This window comes from Vigna angularis, chromosome 4, assembly GCF_016808095.1.
Source record: "Vigna angularis cultivar LongXiaoDou No.4 chromosome 4, ASM1680809v1, whole genome shotgun sequence".
Classification (NCBI taxonomy): Eukaryota; Viridiplantae; Streptophyta; class Magnoliopsida; order Fabales; family Fabaceae; genus Vigna; species Vigna angularis.
In genome coordinates, this window is record NC_068973.1 from 7,053,432 (window position 1) to 7,064,908 (window position 11,477).

General features: G+C 30.2%; 1 protein-coding gene across 1 annotated transcript; it reads right to left on the minus strand.

Moving 5' to 3' along the window:
• Window positions 1-3,363: 3,363 nt before the first annotated feature.
• Window positions 3,364-11,251, minus strand: LOC108330718 (truncated transcription factor CAULIFLOWER A). Its single transcript, XM_017565232.2, has 8 exons — window positions 10,708-11,251; window positions 8,164-8,242; window positions 7,369-7,433; window positions 7,186-7,285; window positions 7,051-7,092; window positions 4,368-4,409; window positions 4,158-4,276; window positions 3,364-3,693 (listed from the first exon to the last, which is right to left on the minus strand). Exons 1-8 carry the CDS (start codon window positions 10,890-10,892, stop codon window positions 3,585-3,587), a joined length of 741 nt encoding a protein of 246 aa, XP_017420721.1. The 5' UTR covers window positions 10,893-11,251; the 3' UTR covers window positions 3,364-3,584.
• Between the last annotated feature and the right edge of the window lie 226 nt (window positions 11,252-11,477).

The following is an 11,477-nucleotide window of genomic DNA, read 5'->3' on the forward strand; positions in this document are numbered from 1 at the left end:
TTAAAGATAAGATGAAGTCTAGAATATGTTAACATAAGAATTAGATGCACTGTACATGTGGATATCATGAGATACAATTTAAAATGGTTGGTCGTATACTCATTATTAGTGTTTACACCCAAATCTCTAAGATGTTTCAAACATAGTGGACTAAAACTTTTAGATTGTATACTCATTTTGGTAATGTCAATACTTTGGACAAATTTACAAAGATAAAATTGTCATGTGCATAGAGTATTAAATACTAGAAAAGGTTTCAAACAAAAAGGAAATCATACTTTAGTGACATGAGTACATAGTTGAGTTTGTGAGCTCTAATTGTATTCAAGATGCCTATATATAAAAGCTTTCCTACATAGGAATGATTAAGGATTCTAAGTGATCTTATGTGAATATATTATGCATAAAAAGGTTTTCATAAATCTTTTACATGACAAATAGTTAAGACTCAAAAAGATTAAACTTTATTTCTAAAACATTCACGTCATGAAGTTATTCTCATACAAGGTGAGTTCATAAATTATATTTGTTCAAGCCAAAAGGTTCAAGGTCCAATCAACTATCACAGTCAAAGCCTTGTCCTCCTATTACCTTATGGTTCTCCTTTATTCCTATATTTCCACTCTCTTGGATTCTCCTTTCTTTCAATGCTTATTGAATTTCTCTATTTAATTCATGTCTCTTGCCACGCCTTGAATAAGTACTTGAGTTAATTATTGTAAACTCCTTATTTACTATCTCATATTCTCGTCATAGCGATTTCACTAGCATTAGTTCAAAGGCTAGATCGATCTTGGACATAATAATTTATCAACCTTGGACCTAACACTACATAGCCCCCTAGCCTTTAGTCTAAAAGACTAAAAAATGTAAAGAAATCACTCCTTTATTAATCAGTATTGGGCCTAATGATGTTATCAACATTTTTCCTACCACCACATTTAAAAGCAACAATAAAAAATTTCAATCTTAGTTACGCTTTACAAGATATAAATAAAATTACTTACCAAATATCCACTTCCCATAAATGTTACCATTTCCTTTTTTGAACAGACAACTGGGTCAATTGGCAATTGATATAAAATTATAATCAAATACTGAATACTTACCTCAATGTTTCTAAATCAAATCTTTTCCAAGATGCCTCAAATTCACACTTATGTTGTTTTGACCAAATGATATGCAATTACCTTAATTGTAGCTTAATAAGATGATACATTATGATCTTAAGTTTATCAAATGATACTTGATGGATGATACCTTGATCAAATGGTACTTGATCATCATTTGGGATGATACTTGATAATCTTTTTTTCAGATTAGATGAATCTTTCTCCTTTAGGATGATACATGATAAATATGGATATGATGATACTTGATGGATGATACCTTGATCGAATGGTACTTGATCATCTTTTTATGGATATGATGATACTTAGGATGATACCTTGAAGGGTCATTCTTGAGTCAGTGACCTAAATGCTTTTGGTGGAAAAGCTTTGGAAAGTTGTTCTCAATCCTCTTCAAACCCCCTTTCATCTTCTTTAGGCGTTTTGAAAAGTCTCCATTTATTTCTTCTTGAGTGTCTTGAAAGGTAGCCAATATTTTTTAATGTCTTGATAGATCACTAGGTGCTTTGAAATGTCACCTTAACTTTTGAGTTCAGTGCCTTGAAAGGTCACTAGGCACCATGAAAGGTCATCTTGATTTTTGAGTTCAGTGCCTTGAAAGGTCACCTTAATTTTTTGGTTTTATACCTTGAAGGGTCACTAATTTTTCTTGGTTAGCACCTTGATAGATAATCCCAAGTCTAGTTGTTGTCTTTTAAGTTGATCTTCAATTTTTCTAAAAAACCAATTAACATCATGTAAAAGGGAACAAAAGAAATTACAAGAAGAAATATATGAACAATAAACCAAATTCAAAACAAAAAGAAAACATCATAAGGAAACATCATTCTTCAACATGCTCGATGAGATGAATGACGAAACATCCTTCAAATGTCACTACAAAGAAATAGATAACAATTGACTATCACATTTGGTGTTCAAATCTCGAAAAATCAAATTGAAGAAAAAGGAGAGATCATGAAAAAGGAGAATTCAGGTTATCCTAAATTGTCACACGATCAAACTGAATTATTATCCTCATCTGATCATAGAAAATTATCACAATGCATAATGTTGAACAAGTAATCCAGTCACCATATATCTGTGATACCATTAGAAAAAATACATTTTGGGTGTCACCAATGTTTTTTATCCCAGGTTTGTTAAGTAACATTGTTAGGGTCAATTACCCCTCATTTGAAATATTGTTTGCCTTTTGGAGCTTGTGCTCAATTTTGTCTTTAAAAGACACCTCAAAAGGTGGAAGGAGGAAGGAGTATTTAAATTGCCTTAGACCTTGACTCCTAAACAACGTGGAACTATTGGGCGTGATAGAAACATAAGCCCTCCTCCCCAATTAAGGTCTAAGGGAAATGACTGTTCATTCCTGATGAAGGTTGATAGTTTGTCTTAGAACTTCGTTATCAGCTTCACAGTGGGCGACAAGATGTTCTAGCCAAAAGGTTCAAGGTTCGATCAACTATGGCACTCAAAATGCTTTGTCCTCCTCCTCTCTCAAGGTTCTCCTTTATGTCCATCTTATCCCTTGGATTCTCCTTTATGTTCATCTTATCCCTTGGATTCTCCTTTCTTTCAATGCTCATCAAATTTCTCTATTTAATTTATGTCTCTTGTCATACCTTGAACAATTACCTGAGCTATCAACTTTAAAATTCTCATTTACTACCTCATATTATCGTCATAGTGATCCCACTAACATTAAGTTAAAGACTAGATCATCCTTGGACTTAACAACCGATCAACCTTGCATCTAACACTACAATATCATAGTGAAAGTTTTCTATAATCACATGCAAAGACATTTTGTTGTAAAGTCATGAGTGAGATCACATACTTAAGGAACTTAGAAGTAACTTAATTATGTGTGTATTATCTCAAGGTGAGATAAAGAAATAGTTAGAAAAGAGTTTGTTAACTTGTTATTTAGGAGTAACTTCATGAGTCAAAAAGTGAAAATATATTAACTTAATTTTTAGATTTTTGATGCAATTCATTAATATTTTTGCTCAATTTTTTTATTATAAATATCATGGGATTTATTTATTTTATGTTTTAAACCAAATACTACCTTTAGAAAAAAAAAACAATAAAAACAAATTTTATAAATTTAATTTGTATAATGAATTAAACTTTTTTCTTTCTTTAATGTTAGATTCAATGCATCGTTTTCCTAAACAAGAATAATCCTGTAAAAAAAATATTTATCTTTTGGTGAGAAGCAGACATTCATAAATAGTATTGTAAGCTTGTATGAGACAGGCCATAGCATATAATTTACTGAGCATCCTTGAAATGTTGTAGTGACAGACATATTACAAACTGATGACATTCCAACTGAAATCATCGGGTGTTGTTCACATATCAACACACCAGAACGTTTTACAACTTATCATAAGGTAAGCTTTGTATTTTCCATATTCATATTTCATTTTTTCTTATGTTATTAATATTCTTCTATTCATTTGTAGGACGAAGCATCCACGGTGGAAGAATCGCATTTGCTCGGCTTGGAGTTACCATTCCATCATTGTCTCCTTCATCACCACCTACTTGTGACGACCCTCTGCATCAAATACCTTTTTTTAATTAGCATCACTTTCCACTTCAGCTTCTTTCATTTTGTTAACTCTTTTCTGATTTTAATATTATTATAAAAAATTCATATGTTTTAAAACATTAAAATTATATTAGTATATTTTTAAGACACAATATAACAACAATACTAAAAAACCTAATAATGATAATGATTTTTTACATGTTAAATAATGTTTTAAATTAACATTTAAATTAGAACGTGTCATGTTGTAACAGTTTAACATTAGCCTCAAACATAGTTTAACACGTAAAAAATTTTCACGCAGTTGAATAGAAGAATTATATTTATTTATTTATTTTTAAAATTTAAAGATCAAATTGCTCTAAACAGAAATGAATTTAAATTTTACGTATATAAATAATATTTTGAAAATAATCATATTAAATAGGATATAAAACTATAAGTTAAATTTTGAAATTAGATATACAAACCTAATATTAGATGTCTCCAATGGTTGAGGTACGAGGACAGAGGAGGCTAGATCCATTTCATCAGCTTGTCGCTCAAACTGTGCTTGTTGTGCTGCTAGTGCCTTCTCTTTCTCCTTTATCTAGTTTTCACTCAAATCAATTGTAGTCATATAAAGTAAGATTTAGTATTCATTATCAGAAGTAAATGATCAACGTTAATTTTTTCCGTACCTTCTTTGCGAGAGTGTTGTTTTGTTCTTGTAGGGCCTTATCCTACATAATTTGAACCTAACCAAGTTAAATCCATCCATGTGTGCAATAAATTCAAAATTATCACCGTTATGTTAGTACAAAAATTAATACTTTCCATTACAATTGATTATTGTAATAGTTGAAGTTACATATACTGTCTGGAATAAAACCTATAAGAAATATTTATCGGAAAATAAGTACAAAATAATTTACATTATCAAGACTATGCAGCTTTTTTCAATTTATATTTGAAGTGTAAGGTTGTGGCAAAAGTCTTAGCTAGGAGGTTGCAAAAGTTACTACCTAAAGAGATAGATTTTGGTAATATTTTGCATAATTGGATAGTAAAAATGCAAATTTATGCTTAGTTGAGGAATACTAGTTCGGGGCAAATCTAATATAAGGGAGAAAATATGGATATCAGTCATTGAAAAATGCTACAAAATACGAGTTAATTTTTGAAGGCACCAAGTAAGATAATTAGTAAGTTGAATGAGGTCTAGAATTATTTCTTTTAGGGTAGCCAGGGAGAGAGGAAGATAAACTGTGTAAAGTGAAAACTAGTGTGTTGTCCAATGGAGAAAATGAAAGTCTTGGAGTAAAAGACTTAAAGGTCATTTAATGAAGTACTCTTATAAAATGGAAATAGAAATACCAAAATAAGAATTATGGTACAAAATCCTAGTATCTAAATTTAAAGATTGGATCAGTCTGAATTTGGTGGAAATTTAAAAAGGTTTATTAAGAGGAAAACAGTCTGAATTAGTCTGTCACAAAAGTTGAATAAAGAATAGGGAGGATGTACGTAAGAAACTATGAGCGAATACATATATAGCTCCATACTACAAGTTAGATAAAAAGATTTAGTAGCTATGAGGCTCGGACACACCTCTCAAATGGTGTGTTCCTGTGTTCCACAAAATCAAACATCGATCCACATATGTACAACATTAGTCTCCAATTTAAAAAAAAATATTTCTTTTCTTTTACACAATTTTAACATGACTTCAATATAATGCTAATAAAAATAAATACAATAATATCCTTAAAACTCATAAACTTATAAATTTATTGTATAAGTATATATTATGATTATAAAAATAAGGAACAAATATATGATCACACATATTCAAATTATATATATATATATATATATATATATATATATATATATATATATATATATATATATATATATATATATATATATATATATATATATATATTTATTGAGAATATTTTATTTAATCTTTTTTTATAGCTTTATAATTTGGAATTTTTTAGAGTTATTAATTTGCCTTTAATGAATGTCACATAAAATATCTTTTCCAATGATAATGATAAAGAAGGAAATGAAAGGTTTTAAATTAATTATATTCTCTTCTCACTTTCTTTTGGATGTTAAATAGATAGATTGTATTCATTATTTTTATTAAATGACAATATCTTTATATTATTATATTTGATTAACTTTATTTATAGATAATCTTAAATATATAAATATTAATTATTAATTTAAAATTCATAATTATTTAATATATAAATTCATATTCTTGTATCCTACACTTTGGATACTACACATGTTAAAGCATCTATATATGTATCATGTTCATTATATATGTTAGTATCCATACTATATAGTTTAGTTGACTCTACAACGTACTAGAAAAAAATTGCTTAAAGATAAGTGATTTGAGAGTGTGAGAAGGGGAAAACAAGATTTGAAGGTTAAAAAAAACACAGAGACAAGAGACAATTAATAGATATAGGTGGCTGTGGAAACATGATCCTAGTGAAATATACACAGTAAGGTTGTCTATTTTCGACACGATTTGAACTATATAGCCAATTGGACCAAAGTCTACAAGAACTAGTGAAATATTCATGTCCGACCAAATACAACATTCTTTAATCAGAGTTGTCAAGAAATAGACTACATACTATAGAGACAAGACAATCTCATGAGAAGAGGTGTTTGGAAAATACACACGATATATTAGGTATGTGTATTCTATTTGATATAAGAAACAAATAAACACTTGGTCTTTATTTGTCTCTCCCAATCAATGTGGAGAATTGTTTTGGGTGGTCAATATCTATAGTGTCAAACCAAATATTGTATTGGATCGTTACTACCAATACAATTTAGAGGGAAGGAAAATTTTAGGAAAGATAAATGGGAAATCCTATGATTTATTGTTTGATGCTTCCTGAGAGAAAGTAATATGTGTTTTTCAAGTTAAACATGTCCACAAAGATGGAGTTTTCCAACAAATACAATTTTGTTGTTGAGCGAGGAATAATGGTAGGAAGCCAAATTCATGTTGCATGTGTCACTACTAATGTATATGAACATATGCTTCTTCTATATGGCATCTGACTATTAAATAATTTTAATATTAATTATTTAATCTACTATTTGTCTGTTCCACTCTAATCCAGGGGATAGTGTAGTTTTAAATTCCAGTGTTTCTGATAATATAAATAGTTAACTATCTTTGTTTCTAACTTCTCAACTCACAAAACACACTACATTATCACCTTGTTGATGGTCACCATGAGTCCAACTTCTTCAAAAATAGTTTCCACCTTTTGTTTATTCGTTGAGCAATGGTTATTTTCAACATATACTTAACAAAAAGATGAAAACAAGAAGACTCACCTTTTTATTAAGCTCTGAAATAGATTCATACATGAGTTGGTTCTGCAAATCATATAATTAAATGGTTAGAAGGACTATATAACATATTCAGTTCAAACTTTTTCACAAAAATGCACTACTACTGCATGGTTTTACCTTCCGTGATCTAATGTGTTTGAGAGCACTATCAAGCTGATGCTCCAAATTCTGAAGCTCTTTGATACTTAGACCATCCAAATCTTGTCCCATAAAATTTCTGCAAAACAATTACACAATTCTACTGTTTTATATTTTAGTGATTACAAAACACAAAAGCCCTTGCTCCAACTATTTCAGTACCTTTGATTTTTCTGTAGAACTTCCAACCTTGCTTTGAGCTTTGCATGTTCAAGAGTCCAATTTTCCTAACATTGTTTATAATAAAGTTAGTGTTATCTGATTCTTGCAATGTTCTGTGTAGCAAGGGCAAGTTGCCAAAGATATATCTACTTTCTTACTGATAAAAACAGGAAATACATGGATTTTGTAAGTTGAAAATTTCCCTTGAAACAAAATTAATGAACAAATTACAATTAAATAAATCAGTTATTTAGTAAGTAAAATTGATAAAAAAAAAAAAACAAAGTCCTACGCGGGGTTTAGAGAAAGAAAGGGAAGATATCAATGAATTTTTAGCTTAAGTCTACTTTTGATCATGTAGTTTTCTAAATTCCTATAAAATTTGTGAATTTTGACTTAAATATAAAATATATATATATATATATATATATATATATATATATATATATATATATATATATATATATATATATATACTTTTAATCCTTATGAAGTTTTAGTTGTATATTTAGTTTTCTAGTTTTAAAAATTAAACCCTTTTAATCTACCATTAATATATCATTGTTAATAAAAAAAAAATTGTTATGTACTCATTAATAATAGTGAGCTAATTGAAGTACTTATAAAACATAAATACAAATTCTGTAATGAAGATTTTAAAGGGATCAAGATTGTACATTAAGAAACTAAAGGACAAAAAGGGATTTAAGCCTTAATTTTCTCATCTTAGATTATCATCAATTAAAATTGAATCAATAAAACGAGTTGATGTTATTATAAGGTTAGATAGCTTACACTTTGTGGTTGATCACTTACAACAAGCTGCCTCTCAGCATATGAATACCTCTCATACCGTTCAAGAATTCTTTCCATGCTGTTGACAAAGAAAATTGAGAACTTCATATTCCATTAACATGTAAAAGATTCAAACTTTGTCTTAAGAAAATTGTTCCAACCAGGATCGTCCATCAAATCACATTTTTCAATACTTGTATTGAACCCATGGTGGTTTGGGAAATTTGGGTGTGTTTCTAACTTTATATTTTTTTAATCAAACAAAACAAAATAACATAATGAGATGGGACAATGAATTCTCCAACCTTATAAAAGGTCTTTATCATGTTTATAGCATACAAATTTGCATTATGCGTTCATTTAAGGACAGGACAAGAACAAGAATCCACATTTGTCAGAACAAATCTATAATAAAGAGCATACTTTTCGGAAAATCCAAAATACTAACCAAGTTAGTAAGAACATGGGTAAATATCATCTCATTATGTTGAGTACCTTTTTCATCTTCTCCAAACTTTAGACACTATCTTTGAATTTGTTAGCTTAAAGGTAAAATGGAGAGAAGGAAATATTCTTTCACGTAAAAATAGAAATAAACATAATGAAGAAAAATAGATCATAATCTATTATGTTTCATATATAGTTTCAATTTTCTTTTCTCTACATTTAAGATTTTCTTGCTGAAAAAAGTTATAAACAAAAAAATGACTATTTTATCTTTTTAAATTTTATCTTAAACAATAGTGTTTTAATTTAAAATAACGATATGACAATTAAAAAGTTATTACTCATTCTATTATTTTCCAAACAACATGAAATGAAATACTTGTTTCTTTTGTTGAAAAAAATCCAAGTACATGTATTTCATTCCAATAATTCATATCATTTCATAAACGGACTGAAAATATGAAGTTCTAACTTAATAAATATCTCGGTTTTCACATATAAAGTCATCCAAGAAGATTTTTTTCTTCTTTCCCATCATATTATATCAACAATGATTCACATAATGTTGGTAAACTAACAAGTTGCACTTCAAGAGGGAGAATCAAAGTTAAAATCTAAATAAGCCCTCGTTTGAAGGACCCATATATATAGGTAAGGTTTGTACACCCCGTATACAAGGTTTTAAAAAAACATTCTAACACTGATTACAGTCCTACCATAAAAAAGAAGTTAGGTGTGGATAACTTTATCCGAAATTTCTGCCTATAATGAACACAACAAAACTGCAGAATAAAAATATGATTTCATACTAACTCTACCTCTGAAACCATATAGAACCTCTCATCTAAGAGATCTGATGATTCTATTTATGTACAAGGCATTAAATCTAATGTTTCTAATCCAAACACAAAATATAGCACAAGTTGTGAGCTTCAGCCTGTTTCCTTCTATAAGTTTTGTTTTATAACTCAAAATGTAAGTTAAAATCTATCATATACAACAAAAATTACTACAACTGCACAGTGTATTTTATTTTGTGTATGCTCCATGTTTTGTAAAAAAAAAAAAAAAGGAGTTATATTTAAAAGGAGTTAAACTCATCATTCTGAAAATTAGTATAATATATAAAATGCTTTAAAATTCAATAGCAAATAGGACTACATATATAGACTTCAGCTAGCTACACAGAAGTCTACCTAAGATCCACACTACGCCTATTAATTCATCCTAGAAAAAATGTCAGTAAAATCTTCTTCGGGGACCAAAGAGGAACCAGGTTATAACAAACGTATGATATGTGACAAATTCGACAAGAGTACGGGCTAGAGGATTATAACATGCTGGAGTAGGTAGCGAGGTAAAGGTTGTGCACACTCGAGTGTGACATTGAATTTTAGGTGGAAGCACCATTTTTAAATCGAATTGCTTATACATATATTTTTATGTTTGTTTTATGTGTGTGTGTGTTTTGATGACCCTAGTGTCCCAGTGATCGGTCACTTTTGTGGTTCCTCCTTTCTCGTATTTGTGTCTGAGGCTGAGTTTGTCAGATCAGGCTGCTTCTTTCAAATAGCGAATCACGTACGCTTTATATGGCCATGCGGAGAGAGTGATGTAAGTCTCACTTACACCACAAACTACTCCGTAATAAGAATAAACTCATGCTCAATAACATACGCTACACAGTAAAATAAAAGTATATGCCACTGCATGATGATGATGATGATGAGATGACACTCTTTTCCAGTACAAGAAAACCAATCATCAAACCACAAAAATAAACATACAGTTAGCTCTAGATAATCATACCATAATGAAAATCTGAAAAACCAGTTTTGTCAAAAAGAAAACTTGAGAATTGAGTGTCTAATCACAGCAAATTCAGTCTAATTACGGGGAACCAAAAGGGGGATTAGAAAGCAATAAACCACAAGAATAACATTTAGCAGAAAGGGGATAAAAGAATCATGAAGAAGAGGCATAATAGATATTGTAAACATAATTGACAGAGATCCATAAGCAAAGGAAGAAAAAAATAGTGGGATTATAGAAAGAGAAATGAAAAGGGTTGAAGGTACGTGAGGTTAAGGAACATACCATGGATCGCTGGAGTACTCAAAGAGTTTGCCTTTGGTGGAGAAGACTATGAGGGCGACTTCAGCATCACAAAGCACAGAGATCTCATGAGCTTTCTTGAGCAAACCAGACCTTCTCTTCGAGAACGTTACTTGCCTATTGATCTTGTTCTCGATCCTCTTCAACTGCACCCTTCCTCTCCCCATATTCTACCACACACGCACTTACTTCCAAAATTTTGCTGCTTTTTTTATCCTCTCTCTCTCTCTCTCACGATCACCACAACACCAAAAACACAATTCCGACACCAATTCCAGTCATCAAAGAACTGATCACAAGAAAGACGACGTAGCAGCAAAGCACCCTTCAATTTCCCTCTATCGGTATGTTTTTTCTTTATGATTCTCTCTTGGTGTTCTTGTTTCTGCGTGTGGAATTCTGTGATTTATAATATGCTATCAACATCTTTTTATTCACGTACGTGAGAGCTATGTGGTGTGTGTGTGTGGGAGACGAACATTAACATATGAGCCTTGACCACGAGTCTCCCTATGATTCATTCTTCCTTTTTTTCATAAAGTTAACATTGAAACATAAGATAAAAATTAAAAAGAGGGAAAATCATTGGCTATTATTATTATATTCGAGGGAAAGAAAAGGAAAAGTAAAAGTAGGAAAAAACCTGATGGGAAGGTGGTTTTCAAAAACCAGACTGGTTTCGTCAAAAACGTTGTCGAGCTTCGATTGGACAAAGGCACTATCGGGACAGTCCGTTGCTCCCTGTCGTCATG